Genomic DNA, 22,492 nt, shown 5'->3' on the forward strand with positions numbered 1-22,492 from the left:
TATATATATATATATAAAGTCTAATTATTTATTAGAAGACAATTAAAAAAATATAAACATATAAAGTTAATTATTTATTAGATAAGATAACAATTAAAAAAATTATTGAAACTTGATTGATAATATACATTTAGTATATCTCGTGTTTATATATATATATATATATATATATATATATATATATATATAAAAACACGTTTCAAACTGATATACATACTTGACAGGTGGTAGTCTCGGTAACGCCACACACAATGCGTTGAATTCCTTCCACCCACACCTTCAGCTCCATCATGTTAGCGATACCGAATCCCCGAGCTTAATTCCTCAGATCGCAGATGCGATCAGCTTGCGTTGAGAAAACGTCGGTTCCTCATCTCTGCACGGCTGCTGCCATAACCTCGCGGCCGACCGCGTACGTTCCGACGAAATTTCAACTCCGGACGAGATCAAGTCGGCCTCTCTCTCGAGACAGTCGTACGGCCACCGTCGAGGGTGGAACGGCCGTGACGAATTTAACGTTCACTCCCGACGGGCTTTTAATTTCACTCTAACTTCCGATGTAATTAACGAGATGACAGATGCGCTACTATGGCGACACAACACGCGCGTGGCGGTTTACATTAAACTGTTGCGTGTGTACGGTGGATAAACGATTGGCAAGGTCGCATGCGTGATATCTTTTAAAAAAATATATACAACTTTTTTAAATCAAGCTTTTTTTCTGTCTCTGAAAATAAAATAATCTTACAGTTGTATTCTAAAATAAAAATTCCATAATTATGATATAAAACATGAACTCGGCAATACAGGAATCTTCCCTTTCTGATTTTCATATTCAAATGCAAAAAAAAACATATATAAAAATTATTAAAAGTATTGATAAACATTCTGTCAATTTGCTTCTATTACTGCAGTAAAGAAATGATTACAAGGTACTCCAGAAAAAAGGGGAAAAGATTGTTTTCCGTCAGAGGAAAATTTTATTTTTGTATATACATAAAGAAAAAGAGATGTCATATGTATAGAGAATTACTTCTTCGGTTTCTTATCCTTCGCGACTTTGGTCACATCGTCGGGGTTCTCTGACGCGTCTTTGACGCGCTTCGCACGAATGCCGACTAATCGCGCGTCAGCTCGTGCCTTACGAAGGGTTACATATGCCGAGAATTTGGTCTCCTCCTCGGTGATCGGACGAGCCTTTGCCTTCGCAGGTGCCTGGTGACGGATGGGCATGGGCTCGCCCTTGATCTGAACCGCCAGTTTCCTCTCCTCTTCGGTCGCATCGCCCTTCTTAGGCTGAAATTTAAGAAAACAAGATAAATATATAAATCGTGCAAAAGCATATTTTTCATAGATAACAAATTATGATTCTCCAATTTTTTAAAGAAATAAATTTAAATAAAGGAATTTAATGAAAAAAGGATACGTTCTATAAATCAATGATAAGGCAACTTGAAATTACATACCTTCTTCTCATTTACAGGGAACAGGATCAATTTAGCCTTATATTCCTTCAAGCGTTGAGCATTGGTTTGCAAGGATTCGATGGACTTGTTGCGACGACGAGGATCGACCGCAATTCCGATTGTTTTAGCAAATCTCCTGTTCAAACCGCTAGCTTTCAGCTCGGCGAGCGTGAAACCCTTACCAGCGCGAACCTTGGTGTGATAGCGGAATGTCGGGCAATGCACGATGGGTCTCAGAAGGTTTACGGGCCTAAAGAGAAATGTGAAAACAATAACATTTAAATACCAAAAAATAAAAGATAAATTTTATTACGCATGTATAAGAGCATTAATGTGTAATAAACTGAGATTACATATCGAAATAGTATCAATTATCACTACACAATATTTGGTATGTTCGCTTTGAAGACAGTGCATGCACTTTCTTACACGGTACATCTTCCCTCTTTTTCTCTTCACGTTGGAGAAAACGAGACGAGACGAACGGTGCACGCACTGTCTTCAAAAAGATCAAACAAAGCTTTCATTCTTTTTCTTTTACAGAGGGAATAAATCGCATGTTACACACTATCGATATTTTACATTTACAGAGCACGCAAAATATATGTGTACACATCTCGCGCGTGCATATAATGAGTTTTACAGTATCCTCGCCCCTTCCTCAACATTACCCGAGCAGAATAACAGAGCACGATAATGTCAAAATAATGTATAAATGATTCATGGCTGATCGAGAAGTGATTTTTAATATAAATCAAATCTTTGAAGCCATTTTGACTCCACTTTGATGTCATGATGACTTGTAGTCTGCTTGGGTAATTCATTGCGGAAAAAAAGCATGCTCTTTATTGAGCTGCGCGATCAAGAATTTTTCATGCTGGGCAGATCGAGTTTTTTAGCTTTTTATCACTACACAATACACTGTCATATGTATGTACATACCTGGGGGCCGCAGCTCGGGCCTTTTTGAGACGTTTCTGCTTACGGCGGATCTTCCTCGCCGGTTGATTGAACCAGGTCTTCACGTATCGTTGCCAATCCTTATGGAAATGGCCATTTGGAATCATATTATTTCCCTTACCCATGGTTAATGTCTAATATCTGCAACAAGATCAAAATTTAGCATTTACGTTTTGTACATCACGTGCAGCCGGACATCAGATATTTTTGTAGTTCAAATACTGTGTCTGATCCCTTTTAAATTATGGAATTTGTGTCATGTGTATGGAACGAGAGGTTAGTATCTGCAACGAGCCTGACAATTCCCGTTAAGGTACGCAGGTACGTAAACAATTCAATATGCTCAACGCGAAATTGTGGATACGAAACGCATTAAATAGACGAGACCGCAGGAAGAGCCGCGAGAAAGCGTTCAGGAGTTCGAAAGTTCACAAAACGGCACTTGGACATGCGACTCTAACCTCTTTTTCGTGACGTAAACTGAACGCAAATCGAAAACAATTATCTCATCACGAGGATCACACGTATGAGTCAAAAGCTGTCGGGAACATAAAAAGCTGCGCGTTCCCGTCGTTACGTATAACGTAGAACATACGATGGCGATATCTCGCGTAGATTTAAATCCTACGACATTCACTCACCGACCCACGGGACGCGAGACAAGCCGGAAAAGGAACGTGGAGACCGGCGGAAGTGGCACTCTTGGGAGCCAAAAGATCTCCCTGTCGCACGGAAACGGAATCTCTTTCACCGCGTTTCTTGGACACAATAACGATATCGATAATAATACTGATGATATCAATATAATATTTAGAGATACTTAACGTTCCAAAACGGCAAAATAAACGACCGTTCTCAAATCTACGAGCAGTAATTTGTCTGCAGTCGTACGGAAAAATGGCCGCGCACGTGGCGTGAGGGTCGTACGAGCGCGTGTCGTGTCGCTTGCGTCTGACTTTGTTTACGTGGGAAAAATCTGACTTTTCACGATGATGCAAAGCTTACCTCGTTCCCTCAAAGTGATGTCACGATGCAAGACACGAAGGTTTCTAAATAAGTACTTTCACCAGTCGTGTCGACTGTCAAACGCTAGCGCAAGCACACCGGTACTCTCTTTTCAAATGTTTATCTCGTTGATTTTATTTAAAATGTTCAAGCGTCAGGCACACAAAGTTTCTTTTAGCTTGGTTTTATTTTACATATTTGAAATAAAAATAAAATTTTAACGTCATCTCGTAGTTGTCTATAAAAGTAAATTTTAGTGAGTTTGTAGGTTAGAATTTTTATTGTTTATTTTGCATGGAATGTCGTTTTATTTATTGAAACATTACCTTTCAGATTTCGTTAGACATGAAGAGGGCGATAGAAAAAAGCTGGTGTGATAAAATTAATCTTTGCAAACCCAGTGTTAAGGATAATCCCAAAAATACATTTTACGTCCTGTCTATGTTTCCATATCCGTCGGGTGCCTTGCACATGGGTCACGTTCGGGTTTATACAATAAGCGACACTATAGCTCGATTTTATAGATTGAATGGTACGCTTTAGAGGAAGTCATAATATCGTACGAGATTTTTGTAACAAGTCTTTATGCTGTAAAAAAATAGTTGTTACAATGACATAAATTTCTAACAAGCAATATTGATGCAGGTAAAAGTGTAATCCATCCGATGGGTTGGGACGCCTTTGGACTGCCAGCGGAAAATGCTGCTATTGAGAGAAAAATCAGTCCTGTCGTATGGACAAATGAAAATGTAGAGATGATGCGTAATCAATTAAAGATGCTAAATTATTCCTTCGATTGGGACAGAGAATTTGCAACTTGTGATCCTGATTATTACAAGTGGACCCAAGAATTATTTCTAAAGTTGTTTGACAAAGGTTTGGCCTATCAAAAGGAAGCCTATGTTAATTGGGATCCTGTCGATCAGACTGTACTAGCCGAGGAACAGATAAATGCAAATCAGCGATCTTGGAGATCTGGTGCGCTCGTAGAGAAAAAATTGTTGAAACAGTGGTTTATTAGAACAACGGCTTTCGCAAAGTAAGTTTTATATGTATATACATATATAAAAATTATGTATATATATGAAAAGTATTTTAAAGAATATTTTTAATTAATAAATTAATTATATCATAGATCATTGCTGGAGGGTTTAGACGATCCAACCTTGAAGGAATGGAAGGATATTATAAAATTGCAAAAACACTGGATAGGTGATTGCAATGGCATTAGTATCGATTTTAAATTAGTATCCGAAATTCCGGAGTTCCCAGGGACGTTAAACATATGGACTGACATGCCAGAATTCATAGAGTACGCAAAATTCGTTGCTATATCCCCTCAAAGTGTATTACATCGTAAAGAACACACGTTTGAAATAGACGCCGGGATCAAGAGTCTAAACGCGAAAATAATAAATCCATTTTCCGGCGAGGAATTGCCGATTTTTATCACTGACAAAGTCGTTTATCCACCGTGGAGAGACGTCCGCTTGGGTATACCTTCGGCGTCGATGGACGATTTAAAGTTCTCGGAGTTGGTCGGAATACCATTTACCCGGCATTCGATACGTAGCTACGAACAGCAGCAGCAGAAGATAACCGAAGTATTTCGAAAAGCTAGAGAATGGAAAATAGGCGGATATCCAGTGAGCTCGAGACTGCAGGATTGGTTGATCTCTAGGCAGAGGTATTGGGGCACACCTATACCTATTATTCATTGTACAAATTGTGGCGCGCAACCCGTGCCTCGCGATCAACTTCCTGTGACATTGCTGAAGTCGACGCACTCGGGCTCGAATACAAAGCCCTCGACCCGCGATGTGAAGGATTGGATGCAGACGGAATGTCCCAAGTGTGGAGGAACGGCCACTAGGGAGGTCGATACGATGGACACGTTTGTAGATAGCAGCTGGTACTTTCTAAGATTCATCGATTCCAAAAATAAAAACGAGATGTTTTCGGTGGAAAAAGTCCAGAGAACTTTTCCCGTGGATCTCTACATAGGTGGAAAGGAACACGGTATAATAGTAATATTATTTTAATTGATATATATTTTTTTACACATTTTTTTATCTCAAATTAAAATATTCTTCATAAATTTTTCATATCTTTTAGCCGTGCTTCATTTATACTTTGCCCGGTTTATGAGTCATTTTCTGCACTCGGAAGGTCTTCTGCCGTGCCGAGAACCATTTAGACAGCTCCTCGTGCAAGGAGTGGTAATGGGTAAAACGTATAAAGTTGTAAGCACTGGCAAGTACGTACCAGAAAACGAGGTGGTGACGGAAGGGAATCAATACAAGACGAAGTCCGGCGAGCTCGTCTCTATGCACTGGGAAAAAATGTCGAAATCGAAGCACAACGGAATCGATCCTCTCAATCTGTTGATAAAATATGGGATAGATACGACGAGATTATTAATACTTGCCGACGTTGCACCAACGTCCACTAGAAATTGGTCGGAGGACAGTAAGTTTTCTTAAATCGCAGTAAACAGTGATTTAAAAATAGTGATCTCATTAGAAGGTAATATGCTTACTCTATGTGATGTAATTGCAGCTGTTAAAGGTATAAAAAATTGGCAAGACCGTCTTTGGACCACTGTTAGACAATTTAAAACTGAACGCGATAAAATGTCCCTGGAGGAACTCGAAAGCAAATCTACCGATTCTAAATACGCCGAACACGATGCGTACATGTTCGACAGCCGAAATTATTTTCTCAAAAACGTGACGTTTAACATCGTAGAATCGCAGCAACTTAGCGTAGCAATATCTCGAATGCAAGGTCTTACAAATAGGTAAATAATAATATTGCATTTAATAATTTCGTGCAGCGTCATTCTAATATTTGAATACACATTCAATAAATTTGAATCTGTAATTATAGCTTACGAAAAGTTGGCATAGAGTGTCTGAGGAAAAGTCGCGAGTACGAACGTGCCTTAGCTGTTCAAATTATAATGCTCGCTCCATTCGCTCCACATTTTGCTTCTGAATTATGGTCTATCTTTTGTTCTGCGAAGCATCATCTTATAGATAATGCAGAAGTTGACTTGGACAAAGCTCTGTTTGAACAGAAATGGCCAGATATTGACATGGACTATAATCTTGCAATGAACGTTTACGTAAGTATATATTCCGATATATATTGGTAATATCATTAAAATACAAATATATGAAAAATGAAGAACTGTCCTGTGTTTGCAAAATTTTTTTATGTAGGCTTTGTTAAAGTTTTAACATTTTTTTTACATTAAGCTATCTCCATTTTTCAATTTTTAATTCATCATATTTACAATATTTTTAGATAAATAAAAGAGAGTTCCTTAAAATGAAGATTCCTCGATGTAAGTTGGACGAAATGACGGCGGACACGGCGTTGGAATACGTGATTCTCGATTCGTATTATCAGAAGTATTCGTACAATACAAATGTCGTAGCAGTCAATTTTGAATCAAGGAAAGGCTGTGATGCATCGTTGTACATAACCATGGAAAAACAGAAAGAGGATTAGATAAGAGACGGGCATTATGCTATTTTGTACATAAGGTATTAAAAGAAATTACGTTATACTCATCAATACCGAATTATTTATTACGAAGAACGAAAGTTTACGTTTTAATCAAGAATGCTGCGACTGTTCGACTTGTTACTTACCTAATGTCATACTCTCCTTCGTATCCATTGTGTGGGATAGTTTTTAAGAATTTTATGTAGTCAGCGGGAAGACTGTTTTCTTTGGCCCCATTTAATATCATACTCCTGCACGAAATAATGAAGGCAAATTGAAAGAGATGATAAGAAGTAGAAGATAAAAATCATTATTCGCGTTATTTTTTAAATAAATTGTTTACGTACAAGTATAATGGCGAAGGTCTCTTATCCATTGGAAAGTCCTCTGGTTTTATGTATTCCTTTGGATTATTACACTGTTGGTACACTCTACAGTCTAAAGTTCTACCATCAGGAGTCTCGACATTCACCGACATTGCATGATATATATTATCTTGTACGCCTTCTTGATTATCCAATGTAGCTAAATTGCACTTGTCTAATTCCCAGACTACACCCCACACGACTGAATTTTCTGTTTCTACAATTGTTGCGGATGAACCGCACCATCGTTTAGAATATCTGTTAAAATCCAGCCTGAAATTCTATAAAAAAAAGTTTATAATGTATTTTATATATATATATATATAATAAATGTACAAATGTAATAAGTTTAATATTAAGATTTTCTAGTTTGTGTTGATGTAAAAAAGATGTAAAAAAATTAAAAAAAATAAATTTAAAGTTTAATAATTTGCAGTTTATATTCTGCAATATCATTCTGTTACATATTTAATAAGTATACATATAGTTCAAGGTTCTTATATTTTATGAACATATTCATAGATATTTGCAGAATTTGTAAAATGAGATATAATCTTATCCTTATAAATGTCCTTCATCTTCAAAATTCAAAATTATACATAGAATATATTATATATATAATTATTAATTATATGTATTTGTTATGGTCTATATATTATTCATTCAGTTTGAGGTGTAGCCTTTCAGTGTTAAAATGATAAATGATTTAAAAAACTCCATCCATGCAACAAATATATGCATATCCGTATACAGTATACACATATGTATATGTATGTAAAATTTACATTAAATCTGCATTGAATCGACTTTTACTTTATCAGCATACAAACTTATTGTCAGAGATACAGAATAACTAAAAAAAAAAACATGTTATTTTTTTTTTTTTTTAATTACCTTTATGTAACCGATGTCTTTCATTATCGCGGTCGGATTACTCAGACGTATCCTTTTAGCGAGTAAATTACTCCCGTAAGCGAAATACAGGAACGTGCTGGACATTTTTCAGACTGATTCAAACGTCTTGCTAAACTTTTTCCAAATAGCGTAGGAAAACGTGTTTCGTTATCTTACTCGCGATACCCAACTGGGTACACTCCACTTTTGCGGTTATTCAAAACGACGCGACATATATATACACACACACACACAACACCGTGCGTACGAAATGTATCATGTGTATCTACGAAAGATAAGATATCTGGTATGCACAGTGACAGGTCGGTTGTTAATAATAATTCCGCGAGGGAAGAGGAAGCGTTCCGAGCAGCTCCTCCTCGCCTCTCGCGAGCGCCGCCGTCTCGGCGGTCTCTGTCGGTGACACCGTCTATTATCTATATTCAATAATTCTACACGTCCCTGATTAATTCACCGGTGCAGTCTCCGCCGTTTTGGGACTCACCGCGTCGGTAAACTCGGCGGCGATTGATTTAACGCCGCGCCGCGCGGCCCAAGCCGACCGAGGCGACGACCGATCCGATCCGATCTCAGATCTGACTGACGACCGAAGCCGTTCGGTTCGGTGTTTCGGTCGACAAGCCTCGCGACTCGCGGCAAGCTCTCGCTCGCTCTCTCGGCCGTTTACCCTTTTTTTTTCTTTTCCCGACCGCGTACCACCGTGGCGGCCACCGCCGCGGACCTGCAGGCCGCAGGCACCACTCGACGGCACTTCGCGGAGGCCAGAATCCGAGGTACTCGACGGCGCGGGGCCGCACGATCACCGGGGCGTACTTTTTCGCGGGACAATGCCGCGGGAGTAACGCGCGGCGGTGCTTTTCCATAACCTAAAGTCGTAAATAGTGTGCGGAGGTAAGGCAGCCCCCCCCGGAGATATGCACGCGGTCTCATAATTGCAACACCGACGCCGCGTCGCGTGTCGCTCCACCGTTGTTTATCCGCCGACACGTCGTGTCTTCTCTCGAAGACGTGTGCTCCGATAACGCGGCCCCGGCGTTCTCCTGCTCCCCCTCCCTCCGCGTCTCTTTGTCCCTTCGACTCCTGGTCTCCTGTCTCGCTTCTCCGAAAAAAATGACAAGTTCCTTGACTTTTTTGTCATGGCGCGAAAAATTTCGGGGTCTCCAGGGGACGAACACGTGCAGCCCCGACTTTCAATTCTTTTCTTTTTTCCGACTGTTAGAACGAACCTTCCGTGGGAAGCGCGGACTGCACGGTAACGTGATAAGGCATATGATAATTTTCGTGATAATTTATGAATATAAATAATATCTCAATTTATTCAGTCGTGGGCAGATATTTTTAGAATACATAGAATACATTTTTAGAATTGAAATATATATATCTCGTAAAATTGTGCGCAACTTTATAGAAAAAAAATTGGTTTCGTCGCTTTATTGAAATCATTGTTAAAAGATGTATTATTTTATCAATTTTGATGTATGTATGTCGATAATATATTGCGCATGATTATACAACTGTATAGTCAGTTTTTTTTCAGTGAATAATGTTTTATGTCACAGATATGCCACCGACAAAGAAGGGGGACTTGGATAAGTTAGCATGGGGATGGATAGAATCTGTCAATCCGGACGAGATTGAGAAAATACATTTGGAAACTGCATACAGGATTGGATTAAAGAGCTGTAAAACTTGCAAGTAGGTTGGAAAGTTATTCTTCAATACGGGCGAAAGAAGATTGTCATGTGCGTTAACTGTGTCGTAATACCGCAATGTTTACTGTAAATATGTATTCTAATTAAGACGTGTTATCTTGCTGTTTCAGACGTAATTGCACATACAATCCCCAATGTCTGACAGGTTTGGGAGAGGAAAAATATATGAAGTCTCAGCCGGCCGAGGTTGTGTCTTTAGAAAGTTCCTTATCCGAGTTACGTGATCCAACCCAGTATGTCGGCTTGAAGAATTTAGGTGCTACCTGCTACGTCAATAGCTTAATTCAGATGTGGTTTCACAATGAAGACATGAGGTACACGATATATATTAGTTAAAACTTGAACTATTTTGCATGTAAGTTGCATATTATCTTAATTAAATCTAAATGCCAACAGAAGGATAATATACAAATGGGATATTACGGAGGATCCGGAGGAGAAGGAGGCGTTGTACCAGTCTAAGAAGGCAGGAATACCCTACCAGCCGGTAACCGCGGTCGGCCAATTGCAGTACCTCTTTGCGATGATGCAATTCGGCAATCGGAGCCTCCTTGATCCAATTAATCTCGCTATCGCGTTATCCCTGGACACCAGAACGCAGCAAGACGCTCAGGAATTCTCCAAGCTGCTATTGTGCCATATCGAAGGAAAGCTCCAGCAAAACTCGGAGCTGAAGCAGATGCTGCAGAGGCTGACTCAGGGAAAATACAGCTATATCAATCGGTGGGTTTTCTGACGTGGAAACAAATGAGAAATTTTCCTAAACGATGATGGTGCTGATGAGCTTGACGATGACAACATGGTAGGACACGTTGCTCGCTACGATGGCTGCGGCGCGACCAACTGATCCGGCGTGGAAGAGAGATGAACTTTTTAGTGGATAATCAGAATTTTATGTGTTTGATGCAGTTGCTCCACGTGCAGCACTGAGTACCCAACGTCCACCACATTCTATGAGTTGGATCTACAACTGGCGGGTACGTTGAAGGAGGCGATCGACAATTATTTGTTGGAGGAACAGTTGACGGGGGCGAATCAATACCATTGCGTTACTTGCAATGACAAAAAGGACGCCAGGCGATTCATACGACTGGAGTCTCTCCCGGAGACTTTGAACATTCAGCTAATGCGCTTCGTATTCCATAGGTGAGTTTTTTTGGACTTTTATGAATTTTACGATAACGCAACAAACTTGATTGTCCAAAGTAATGGCGCAGTTATTTATTTACAACAGAGATTCCGGACAGAAGAAAAAGTTGAATTCGTACATTCAATTTCCCGAGGAACTCGATATGTCGGAATATATTGGGTGTCAGCCTCAAACTCATCTGTACAGTCTCGTCGCCGTATTGAGCCACAAAGGTCCATCCGCACATTCTGGGCATTACATCGCGAACATATGTAATTCGAGCGGGGAGTGGTATCAGTTTAGCGACGATAAAGTTGAAAAAATGCAGAATAAACGAATCGAGGATAGCGTGAATGGTAATTGCTTTTTTTTTTATCAAACATCTTATATTTAATTAAAAAAAAGCATATGGCTTTTCTCGCGACAAGACAGTCAGTTTTTCTTTTTTTTTTATATATATACAGATAAATCAATGAAACGTGGACGTGTTCCAAAGGGATTCCTGTCATCCAACACAGCTTACATGTTGGTTTATAAAAAGTTAACTGTAGATAGTCGAACAAGTGCTTCGAAAAAAGTGAAATTGAAAAAACCTGATGCGGAGGTGAATGCTTCCAGTGATACTGTAAGTTTGGAGAAGCTTACAGTTAAAGAAGAAAACTCCGATACTCCGAACGAAACGGCATCGGAATTGGAACAGAATTCCGAGAATAGAGCAGAAATGGATGAATGTACGATATCCAAAAAGACTGATACACCTACGACGGATAAAAATGAGAAGATAGAAACAGAAGATAGAAATGATACAGAAGCTATCGTTAGCACAAACGGATGTAAAGACACACAGGATTCTACTTTAGAACAATTACAGAATAAGGTGCACTGTCTAAAACAGCCGGTGGTAAAAGTCGTTAAACTTGATTATAAACGACTGAATGGTGACGCACACAGAGCTATGAGTTGCGGAGAACGTGATTTTTATGAAGAGGCAGGTTCTTTAGATACGAATCCCTTTCACGAATTCACTAAATTTTGTAACATTTTCTGTGACATTTGACAAAACGTATTTTTCTCTTTACAGATGGAATTTGAGAATTGGCAAGTAAGCAGCACGATGCGTGAACTTGTCAGACAAGAAAACGTTAAACACGAATTGAGTTTGTTGGCCGCACAGCAAGAAAAAGTAAGGAAATACCTGTATTACGTAGAAACGATAGAATTATTAAATTTTTTTTTTTAATGTCCGTTGTATTCTCTCTTTTTTTCCAGCAAAAAGAAATTGAGGATCAGAATTTCAAACGACAACTCATAATAGATGTGTATAATATAATCCAATCAGTAACATCTTGGGATAATTATTATTGGATACCAACCGACTGGCTGTCGAAATGGTTGAACGGAAATTCCTCTACAGTCGACGTCCGTCCGATCGACAATTCCAATTTAATGTGCTCGCACAGTCGACTCGATCCATTGAAAGTTAGTCGTATGAAATGCGTGCCGGAGTTAGCAGCCCAAATGCTTTATGACAAGTATCAAGGAGGCCCGCGATTAGATCAGACATTTTTGTGCGAAATTTGCGTGAAACGACGCTGCAAATTGTTGCGTTTCAAGCTAGCGCTTGAACGAGATCACAAAGAAGTTGGGGAGCTAATTCGTACATTTAAAGAACCGTAAGCTGCTTGTAATTTTTTTTTTTCAAATTTGACATAAAAATGTAAAGTAATATTAATAAACGTGTGACGATATTTCTGTCATTTTAGCACCGAGACGAGCTATATAATCGGCACCGATTCACTGCGATCATGGCGAAGATTAGCTATGGAAACGTTTCAAGAGGATGTAGAGGAAAAGGTGGACGATTGTCAGGACATTCAGGAGGAGAGTAAAAATACCGACAAAGACAACGGCAAGACCGACGGCAACGATTGTCCGAAGGAAGTCGAGGAGAACAAGGAGAATGAGATTATAAACTTCAACGAAGACTTGCTCTGTGAGCACAAGTCTCTTAAAACGGCAGACTCCAGTAGGAAAGTGATACCTCAAGAGGCATGGTCGATTCTTAAGAAATATTTCCCGGATTCGAAGGAATATTCCGTTGGATCGTCATCCTGTTCAATTTGCGAGGTAGACTAGTCTCTTTTTCTCACACGAGTGCGAATAAGTTATTGAAATATTTTTTAGCTATCCTTTAATTGCCTCCGTGTACCATTGATTTGCAGGAAAGAATGGAAAGTGCGCAAAGAGCGAAGAAAGACGACAAGATAAAGGCGAAACAGCAGAAAGACGAGCTGACGGACTTGTATTACGGAAGGAATAGAAATGAAATCGCCAAGTGCAACGACCCTGACAAAGCTTTCTACATCGTTGAGAAGAGTTTCCTGGACAGCTGGCGTTCCTTCATTCGGTGAGTTCGCTTAAATTTTTTTATATCACGTCGGTGGCATCGCAATTGCATTCTCAGACGAACAATTTTGTGGTTATCTCTTGCACATTCAGATAATATAATATTAAAAACAATAGATTTTACATTTATATTTTAATTTTAATTTCGGATTTTTTCACTGATTTTTAGAAAGAAAAAGCTATCAGAAAAAATAAAAGCCTTCCAATATAAGAATTATTTTATAGTTGTAACATTTTTTTTCTATACTGTCGGTATGTTGGATTTGACATAATTAAAGGTTATAATCTTGGGTAATTAACGGTGTCGATAACTAACCGCGAGTATCGAGCGTTTCTACGTTCGTGCGTGGCCATTAAGATGGCGCTAGTTGTCCTGAGAGTTGTGCGCGCTGCCGCGTCGACCGTCCGCCATATTGCGTAAAGCAAGCGTCGGCGGCGGAACTGCGGCATCGAATATCGGTGAATAATGCATGAAAGGTATGTTGTTTAATAAAATTGAGGTGCTTAAAAGAGAGACTGTGTCGTAAATAGTACACATAGGAATAATTATTGAGATGAAATCAATGAAGATCGAATAAAGATGGTTTAAATATTCTTTAATTGTGTAATACGCTTGTACGTTTGAAAGATATCTAGCATTTCATCGAAATACATTATAATCTGTCTATACATAATTATTTACTTCGCTTTTTCTCAAACATTCTATGTTCCGACGCGAAATTCGTATCTATAAACTTTTTGCCAGGTAAAATTAACGAAAATTGAATATTCCACAATTTTCGTAAATTCTAAGATGAATTTAATATTCTTTGATATTAACATGTTGGTGCATTTGCAAAAATATCTAATGTTTTATTGAAACTGCAATTCAACCTGTTGTATACAATTATTTTTTTATTTTTTCAAGCGTCTTGCATTTGAGCGCGAATTTTTGTCCCAACATTTCACGAAAGAACAATTTTGCGAGATAGTCTAAAAATTAACGAAAATGGAATATTTCTCAATTTTCGGAAGTTCTAAGATGAATTTAATATTCTTTGATATTAACATGTTGGTGCATTTGCAAAAATATCTAATGTTTTATTGAAACTGCAATTCAACCTGCTGTATACAATTATTTTTTTACCTTTTTAAGCGTCTTGCATTTGAGCGCGAATTTTTGTCCCAACTCTTCACGAAAGAACGATTTTGCGAGAAAGAATTTTGCTGGATTTGAAAATAATTTTGTTGAACCATTAAAACAATTTTATCGGAAATTCAAACTTGTTAAAACGTTTTACAGCAATGTCGAGCTTTCAATAAAATTATTTTCAGATTTGTATCCAGTAAAATCGTACTTTCCATCCGTTTTGGATATTACAAAGACTTTTTCACTGTCGGAAGGATCTCATTCGTATTTACGAGATCATATTCGAGCAGAATCGCTATATATAGAATTTACTAATACTCCTCTAAAATATTTAGATTCTTGAGACGTGCGTGCCTCTGCTACGAACGCGAGATTTTTGCGAGAAACTCAGTGACGAACGCTCGATCTCGCGCTCGTCGATCGCGGTCGGAACCGGTTGTCGTAAACGTTGGAAAGGGAGGATGAACGGGAAGGGTAGATGTATCCGGGATGTATTAACGAGCTTTTCCTAATTATGAGAAAAAACTGGACCGCGCGATTAAGCTGGGCGGCAGTAGCGGACTCATCCTTCTCTCTCTCTCTCTCTCTCTCGTCTCTCGCTCGTGTGGCTGCGGGGGAGGGCCAGCCACGGGAGAAAACTAATTGAAACCGCTTAACGACCCGCCGGCAAATGATACATCGACCCCGACGAAGGGCCACCGGTGTCTTAATATCGTTTCGCCTTCTTCCACGGTCAAGACCGTAAATGCAATTTGGACTCTCGCTCGATCTTCTTCGAGTTTCTACTTTTCTGGTATCCCCCGTCTCCCTAATCTACACTTCACTTGGGGAAAACGATCCCAGAGGCACGCACGTCTCAAATGCGCGCTCATCAGGAATGAATCTGAGCTCTTTTTGTTTTTACTCTGTCCGTTGATCAAAAATTATATCGATGAATTTAATGTGTCCAGCCTCTAAACACTTCAGATGCATGCACGGTAGTTTACAGATCACAAAATTTATTATTGAGTTGAATCTGTGCTATTACCTTATATATAAAATTATAAAATTAATTAAACAGCTGAGCGAACGAAGAAATCATTAAAGTTTCTTCCGTCTAGCGAGACATGCCATACAATTTCTTTGTTCTATTTTTTGCCTTTTTTTTTATCGCGATACGATAATTAGAGGAACATTCTCATTTTTGTCGCACGCGTTCTTTAAACAGAAAAGATCTTTCCTCTAAATATTTTAGAGGAGTATTAGTAGATTCTATGGCGATTCTGCTCGAATATGATCTCGTAAATACGAATGAGATCCTTCCGACAGTGAAAAAAAGTCTTTTAACATCCAGAACGGCATTATCTGTGCGCCCTCCCTTATTATACATTCTCTCGTGCGGCGCGACACGTTGGCTGGACACTTCGGATTGACAGATTCAAATTCGCCGGGGCTTAAATCTCGTGGATTCAACGGTGCGCGAGCTAAACCGGGATCAACCCTTCTCGCGGATTACACGTTTGTCGTGTCACGCGCGATTTCGGTATACACGTACGCGTAGGGGGTATGAAAACCACGAAATAAGTGGTCGGGTCCCCGTATTAAACAAGCAGTTACACCAATAAGAAGGAGGATGTACCGTAACGTTCTTCTCTTCATGCGATATGATGTACATGAATATAGATTGTTACGTTTCTACATAATAAATTATTAACAATGTCTTCTGAAAATAATTTAGTCTGCCGTGGAAGAGTTAAATATTCTATCCAATTTTTGGGTTGGGTGATAGAGACACGCAGAAGAACACGATTATTCGCTACTTCGTCCCCTATTCCTTGAGATTGCGAGTGTCCACGATCCATTATCGAGAATTTGCTATTAACCGAGGGAGAGAAAATGTGAAAAATATTTTTCCGGACCGCTGGCATTGTCTTCGACCGACTCCTTTGTGACGTCGGTGATTAATTTTTCAGCAGGTCGGGCATGCCGCCCCTTTTTTGCGCCACCACTGCCAGTATAATCGTTCTTTGTATTTTTCGAACAAAACTCCATAGTTCGTTGCTTCCATTACACATAGTTATATTATATAGTACGTGCATAGTATGCTTTTTGCAGTACTTGGGATATAAAATTACTCTATCATATATATATATAGATATATATATATAGTATATATATATTTTTTTTATATTAAATTTTCTATATTTATACTGTACTAAACACACACTTGAACATTTTTATTTTTTCATCATTTAATATTTGAATTCGAATAATTTCAAATGATTGTTTGTTTGTTTAAAATTATAAAGAAGCAATTTTTTGATAAATTATGTCAATTTCAAAAATATAAAAAATAATTTTACTAATGGTTAAATTTAATATATGATTTTATTTTAAAAATTTACTTGAGTTGTACAATATGTATGATACGTAAATCGAAGTGTTTTCTCATTTTTAATCGATTTCTCTTTTTTTGAAAAGCATAGAAATAAGTACCTTATGTCAGTTCTCTCGATAAGCAATCGTTTGCTCTCTCTATTACTCCTTTTATCGATAATTAGCTAAGCTAACCCGCTAATCGGTCGTTTTGGAAGCTTTCGCGCCCTTAGGAGAACAAATGGTAGCGAGAATTGCAATCCGTTTAACTAGCTTCAAACAAAGTCCCCCGCCAATCCGTCAACGTCGCTCGGATGGATCTTCGAAAGGATTAGGATTTGCATAAACGATCATTCAACTTCCACTTGACGCCACTCATCCTTTCTTTTGGCGCGTGGATACTCTCCGACATTGATGATTTAAAAACCTACATCTAGTAGGCAACGAGATAGGAATTGTTGATTACATTATTATTATCTTTCGAAATGCATTTTATTATTCTTTCTGATGCATTTGGACATAAAACTACAATTAATTATGAAACAATAAGTAGATAGTCTAGTGAGATATTTAATTTTATATCCGCGAAGTTTACAAGTTCACTATACAAAACCTGTTACAATTTTGTGATCTTTTAAATGACATAATAAAAATATTCTAAATTATGAAAATCACTCATCATTCAACTTACATATGTATCAGATATTAATAAGTTATTCTCTATATATAAAATTTTATTCACGAAAGATCGATTTATTTTTTGATTTATTTGTTTTGATAAAATTTACGAGTTCGATGCTTATTGCACCTTGGGTGCACGCTTCCTCGTGATGTCGGCGCCCATTGGGCGCACGCGCTTTCAACCTGACTTTCGCACTTCGGTAAATAATTATTAATGATCATGCTCGGGGAAAATGTGACCGCGATCTTGTTGACACCGCATTGTACCACCGCGGACAATGGTGTCGTCGTCGTCGTCGTCGTGGGTCTCGGAAGCGTGCGCCCGCGAGGCTGGCGTAGAACGGAGGAGGAGGAGGAGGAGGGGGCAGTGATGGCCGGGGAAGGGCAGAGGCCATAATTAATAACTGGGAATTGATTAAGGTGCCAGATAAGTCCATGGAGCCGGTAGCTTGTGTCTCTCGTCTCTCCTCGTCCTTCTCGCGCTCCCTTCGACTGTCTCTCGCGCGACGCGCGCGTTACGATATGATTAATAATTTCAAGATAACGCCGTCGTCCCCGCAGAGTCCCTAACATCGCCGTCGTCCCACCGCGAAGGACCGATTTGCGGCCCCACTTACGGTCTCATAAATGACTAATTATTCTCGCCGTCCTTCGTCCAGCTCGCCCGGTGGCCATTTACGCCGGGCGCTCGCGAACGCAAATCTCCCTCGCGCGCAACAAATTCACTCGAAGAGTCAATTTTCTCCCGAGGAGAGTACGCGCGCGGAGTTTTTTTTTTTGCCTCGCGCTGCACTCGTTCATCGACGACGATCGGCTGATTCGCTCTCACGGAAAAGCGTCTGCCCGCGCTATTTCGATAACTCGATGCGGCCCGACGTTAGGTTTTCCCTTTCCTCTTCGGCGAGGGGTGAAACGCCGAAGAAATTCCGACTATTTTGCGTACATTTGGCAAGAGGGTGCCGCTGCCTTCGAGGCGAACGCAGCGGAAAGAGAGAGCGCAGCAGGCGGGGTGGACGGGTGTTCGCGGAAGGAAAACTATAAATCATTCGACGAAACGAGCCACGTTAGAAAAAGAGGGGTGAGTCTTGGTATTGGAGGAGGGTGGCTCGTAGTCGTCGTGCATCGACTCGCGAAATCCAACTACCCTTAAATAAATTGATTCATTGCGAGAAGACCTCCGCGCGCGCGTTACCACCATAAACTCGAACTCGTTCCTAGGCTTTCTTCCCTCCCTCGTCCGATGATATTTCGCTAATTTTCCAGAGATGAAGTCCGCCGTCATCGCGGCAGGATTCTTGGAAATTGATCCTGTTGGGAAATCGAGCGATCGCTTTACTCACGTTCGGTTCCTTCGATTCGACGAGCCTTGCAACGTGTGTTAGAATTGCGCGCGTATATATTCTCGGTTTATATTTACATGCAAATCTTTTTTTTATCAAACACGAATGACACGGACGTAACGGTGAACGATCTCTTAATCGATCTCGGTATTATTTTCGTCAATAATTGGATTCGTACATTCGCAAACGCATACTCGAGTCTCGACGCGTGGAAGAAATTCTTTCGGAATCAGGATGTGTCCTCCCTCTCTCTTTCTCTTTCTCCACCTCTATTCCTCATTCTCCCGGGGGTGGCCAGTGTCTCGGGGGCGGTCATATATCATCCACCCTTGGGGGTGGCCGCGGGGGTAGAAGCAAAAAATCTTACCGAGCAAAAACTATCATCAGTGCTCGGTAAAGCGAGCTGAACGTTTCGCCCGCCTCTCTCTCTCTCTCTCTCTCTCTCTCTCTCTCTTTCCTTCCTTCCTTCCTTTTCCCTTTCCCTTCCTTCTTCTTTCCTCGTCATATTCTCTTCACCTAAGGTCCGCATGTCACTATTCTGCGTACGTTTCCTCGCAGTTTTCTACAAATATTAACAGTAGGTTCATATAGAAATTTTGTGATATACTTTTTTTGTTTCTAAGTATCTAACTTACGCTTTCATTGATAATATACTGGATTTCTTATGACGTTCGTATAAAGTTTGAGAAGCATATTTTATGATTTAAAATCACTTGTTCGAAAAGTTTGTTTATAATACAAAATAAAAATAAAGTTATCTTTTCTGCAGAAATCGTTGATCACAAGGATGTTAAAAGCTGATGTTGAGTCACTTCAGCATCATTAAAATATAAGCAAAGATTGTCTTGCATAAATAAATCACTATCTTGAATTTTTGGTATAGCAGGATAATTGCTCTGTGAATATTTTTTATAATTACTTTTAACTGAGGGAATACTTCTAACAATATTTGTATATTTTTTATTTGTAACTTTGTTATTTTTATCTTTTTATTTATTGTCATGCATTAAGGATTTTGATATGCGTCTCATACATCTTATCTAAATTTCTACATGTTGTTTCATATATTTTTTAAATTATCGACTATCTATATTTACTATACACTGATTCCGAATCGTCAACTTTTCGAACGATCGTGATTTCATTCCAGGGATTGTGAGGGGGAATTGGGGAATATCGGGGAGCACGTTCATATTGCCGACTGTACTCTCTCCGCAACGGTGCCAATGTAAATAGACGGGAGCGACCAAGCATGGCGGGTGGCTGCGTTTTTCGTGGTGTATCGCGGTAGCCCAGTGGTCACGCCTGGCTAGCAACCTACGCGTGTTGTTCTCCGATCGGGAACGCTTGATCGGTATTGAGAGATCCGGCAAAAAAACGAGCTTAGCGGGCGCAACGATCCGCCTTGCAACCAGCAGTGCCCTGCAAGTGCAATACGTTCAGGAAACGGCCAGCGGACGCACGTTATAGCGTATTGTAACTCGTAAGGCAGACGCATTACATTATAACTAGCCTATAGAGTTATCAACGGCGGGTTTTCTTCGTCGTTTACTTTGTTAGACTTTGTTAAAGAAAATTCACGTTTATAGAATCGAAATGTAGAAATTGAATTATTAATGTAGATATTAATGTAGAAATTTCTTTCATAGTCTACCTATTAATTCATCTATTTATCTTCGTGGAACAAGTTTAAGCGCGATGCATCGTATGATTAATAGATTTTTTCTTCTGATTGCTGCGAATTAGCTCGAGTCTTCGCTCAATTATCTTTTGCTCCAACATTCCTCCGCACTCCTTAAATTCTTCCAATTGTCATCTTTTAATCAGTTAAAGCAACAAATTGTTATTTACAGCTACTTTAATGATACTTTAATGTGTCGAGCGGTTTTTGACAATCCGCTGCGCGCTGATTTCTCGTTCGCTCTTTACTTTCCACGAATTAAGCACGTTGCATATCTTTGCGCCTCTCGATAATAACGTATCCTGCATAGCGAGGCTGGCCGCGGACAACCAGAAGCGGAGCATCCTCCACGGACCCCCTTTTTATTACATCGGCGAAAGCCTCCGGTCGGTCTTCTTGTTTGCTCAGAGGGGGAGAGGATCTTCGGTCGCGCGGGATAGTCCTCACGCGGGGCACGGGAGGGAAGGGAAACAGCGTGGAGAAGAAGAAGGTGGAGGAGGAGGAGGACGGTCTGAAGTTACACCGGCGGTAGTCCTGTTGACCGACGGACTGCGGCAGGATGTCGATTATCGACGGTTTTTGCCGTGATTCCCCTTTTTCGAGCCGAGCGCATAATTAGCTTTCGTTATTCTAGCGCGCACCGCCGTGCCGTGCTGTGCTGTTCTGTGCCGTGCCGTGCCGTGCCGTGCCGAGCTGAGCTGAGCTGAGCCGAGCCGAGCCGCGCGCGGCCGGCCGGTCGACCGACCGGCTTCCGCCCGCTGACAACGATCGAAGACTCCTTGCTCGCATTATGCTCGCCGCGATCTTCCTCCTTTGCCCAGCTATTGTCCCTCTCTCTCTCTCATCTTTCGCATTCTCGCTCTTCGCGGTATTATGCCGCCGCACTGCTCGCCTCTTTCGGTCTCGGGCGATTTCAGCGGTCGCGCGGCACTGACTCCGGATCACTTAACGAAGGTTCGAGCATTTCCTCCGGTGATCGGACAGCCCGGAGTCGTGATGATGATGATGATGATGCGCTTTCCTCTTTCCGGGAATTGCGAGAGAGGAAGAAACGTGTAAGATGGCAGGATTTTTAGATTATTCTTTTTTTTTCTTTGAATGAAATTTTAATCTGATACTGATATTTTTTCCGCACATTGAAAAATTGCCATTATTTTCTTATCTCATTTAATTCCATCGTTTTTTAATTAAAATAATGTTCTCTTATTAGACTTTTGAGAGCGAGTACCGTCGTTACTTTCGACTCTTTTAAAGCATGACTTCCAAAAATGCCGTTCCTCTTCCTACATACCTTCCAAACCGATAGCTCACGGAATGCGAATTGATTGTACAATTTGCGTGATTATTGCTTCCCGTACCGTTAACGAAGCCTCGTTACAAGCGAAGTTTGTAAATACCTTAGCGATGGAGGAGAAGCGAAGATCAGTTCTTCATGCCGCGGGCGCGCGTCACGAACTCGGTTCGGAATGCCTTGCATTAAATCACTACGACCTCCTGGACATACGTCGAAGTCATGCTAGCTTTTGCAATAACCCGCGAGCGGCTGTTTTTTTTTTGTTGCGTTTTATGTTTTAGAAACGAAGCCGTATACAGTTACGCGTCATCGTCGATCAATCGCGAACGAAGTTATGAACATCTGCGATATTTTTCACGCATTAAGTATCGCACGGCTATCTCCGAATCGAATTATCGTAAATCGACATTGAAAAGGAGGCTGTTAATAACAGTTAACCTACTTAGGATACTTCCGTAGAAATTCCGAAAATTATTTATACAGGATATGTAGGATATAAGTTTTTATGTTTTTTCTCTTGTACGTTTATTTGAAAAAAAAA

At 40.1% G+C, this 22,492-nt stretch overlaps 5 protein-coding genes across 11 annotated transcripts in view; 2 read left to right on the forward strand and 3 right to left on the reverse strand.

Moving 5' to 3' along the window:
- Window positions 1-621, reverse strand: part of LOC105457033 (ras association domain-containing protein 8) — a 4,788-nt gene extending 4,167 nt beyond the window's left edge. Inside the window, exon 1 of the mRNA XM_011701443.1 lies at window positions 218-621. Within this exon, the coding sequence (XP_011699745.1) occupies window positions 218-292 (75 nt within the window). The 5' untranslated portion in view covers window positions 293-621. The remainder of the gene's footprint in view (window positions 1-217) is intronic.
- Window positions 622-960: 339 nt separating this feature from the next.
- LOC105457034 (60S ribosomal protein L13) lies at window positions 961-3,171 on the reverse strand. Of its 3 annotated transcripts, none has more exons than XM_011701444.1 (4): window positions 3,068-3,171; window positions 2,409-2,567; window positions 1,467-1,716; window positions 961-1,296 (listed from the first exon to the last, which is right to left on the reverse strand). In XM_011701444.1, exons 2-4 carry the CDS (start codon window positions 2,549-2,551, stop codon window positions 1,030-1,032), a joined length of 660 nt encoding a protein of 219 aa, XP_011699746.1. In that variant the 5' UTR covers window positions 2,552-2,567; window positions 3,068-3,171; the 3' UTR covers window positions 961-1,029. The 3 variants fall into 3 exon arrangements, with proteins under 3 accessions (XP_011699746.1, XP_011699748.1, XP_011699747.1); XM_011701446.1 differs by having other exon boundaries at window positions 3,033-3,112; XM_011701445.1 differs by lacking the exon at window positions 3,068-3,171 and adding an exon at window positions 2,888-3,026.
- A 71-nt stretch (window positions 3,172-3,242) lies between these two features.
- LOC105457037 (probable leucine--tRNA ligase, mitochondrial) lies at window positions 3,243-7,013 on the forward strand. Its single transcript, XM_011701448.1, has 8 exons — window positions 3,243-3,532; window positions 3,765-3,963; window positions 4,077-4,470; window positions 4,567-5,450; window positions 5,547-5,900; window positions 5,991-6,231; window positions 6,321-6,558; window positions 6,741-7,013. Exons 1-8 carry the CDS (start codon window positions 3,416-3,418, stop codon window positions 6,945-6,947), a joined length of 2,634 nt encoding a protein of 877 aa, XP_011699750.1. The 5' UTR covers window positions 3,243-3,415; the 3' UTR covers window positions 6,948-7,013.
- LOC105457036 (gamma-glutamylcyclotransferase-like) lies at window positions 6,806-8,591 on the reverse strand. Its single transcript, XM_011701447.1, has 4 exons — window positions 8,204-8,591; window positions 7,292-7,590; window positions 7,091-7,195; window positions 6,806-6,898 (listed from the first exon to the last, which is right to left on the reverse strand). The coding sequence occupies exons 1-4, from the start codon at window positions 8,306-8,308 to the stop codon at window positions 6,877-6,879; spliced, it is 531 nt and encodes a 176-aa protein (XP_011699749.1). The 5' UTR covers window positions 8,309-8,591; the 3' UTR covers window positions 6,806-6,876.
- Window positions 8,592-8,892: 301 nt separating this feature from the next.
- The window catches only part of LOC105457038 (ubiquitin carboxyl-terminal hydrolase 48-like), a 52,352-nt gene continuing 38,752 nt past the window's right edge, over window positions 8,893-22,492 (forward strand). Inside the window, exons 1-11 of one of the 5 annotated variants that reach the window (XM_011701452.1) lie at window positions 8,893-8,997; window positions 9,784-9,919; window positions 10,047-10,250; window positions 10,333-10,659; window positions 10,846-11,082; window positions 11,171-11,421; window positions 11,530-12,053; window positions 12,147-12,248; window positions 12,335-12,738; window positions 12,829-13,192; window positions 13,288-13,472. In XM_011701452.1, coding sequence (XP_011699754.1) covers window positions 9,786-9,919; window positions 10,047-10,250; window positions 10,333-10,659; window positions 10,846-11,082; window positions 11,171-11,421; window positions 11,530-12,053; window positions 12,147-12,248; window positions 12,335-12,738; window positions 12,829-13,192; window positions 13,288-13,472 — 2,732 coding nt within the window. In that variant the 5' untranslated portion in view covers window positions 8,893-8,997; window positions 9,784-9,785. The other 4 variants (XM_011701453.1, XM_011701450.1, XM_011701451.1 and 1 more) reach the window with 4 other exon arrangements.

This window comes from Wasmannia auropunctata, unplaced genomic scaffold (genome assembly GCF_000956235.1).
Source record: "Wasmannia auropunctata unplaced genomic scaffold, wasmannia.A_1.0 LD335400.1, whole genome shotgun sequence".
NCBI lineage: Eukaryota > Metazoa > Arthropoda > Insecta > Hymenoptera > Formicidae > Wasmannia > Wasmannia auropunctata.

Bases quoted from the DNA above. Each gene is read 5' to 3' on its own strand.
- LOC105457034 (XM_011701444.1), bottom strand. From the start codon at position 2,551: ATGGGTAAGGGAAATAATATGATTCCAAATGGCCATTTCCATAAGGAT. The intron at 1,717-2,408 runs GTATGTACATAC...ATTTCTCTTTAG, and splicing joins GCCCGAGCTGCGGCCCCCAG to GCCCGTAAACCTTCTGAGAC. The intron at 1,297-1,466 runs GTATGTAATTTC...CTTAAATTTCAG, and splicing joins TCCCTGTAAATGAGAAGAAG to CCTAAGAAGGGCGATGCGAC.
- LOC105457037 (XM_011701448.1), top strand. From the start codon at position 3,416: ATGATGCAAAGCTTACCTCGTTCCCTCAAAGTGATGTCACGATGCAAG. The intron at 3,533-3,764 runs GTACTCTCTTTT...ATTACCTTTCAG, and splicing joins ACGCTAGCGCAAGCACACCG to ATTTCGTTAGACATGAAGAG. The intron at 6,559-6,740 runs GTAAGTATATAT...CAATATTTTTAG, and splicing joins ATCTTGCAATGAACGTTTAC to ATAAATAAAAGAGAGTTCCT.
- LOC105457036 (XM_011701447.1), bottom strand. From the start codon at position 8,308: ATGTCCAGCACGTTCCTGTATTTCGCTTACGGGAGTAATTTACTCGCT. The intron at 7,591-8,203 runs GTAATTAAAAAA...TTTTTTTTATAG, and splicing joins AAGACATCGGTTACATAAAG to AATTTCAGGCTGGATTTTAA. The intron at 6,899-7,090 runs GTAAGTAACAAG...GATGCATCACAG, and splicing joins GAAGGAGAGTATGACATTAG to CCTTTCCTTGATTCAAAATT.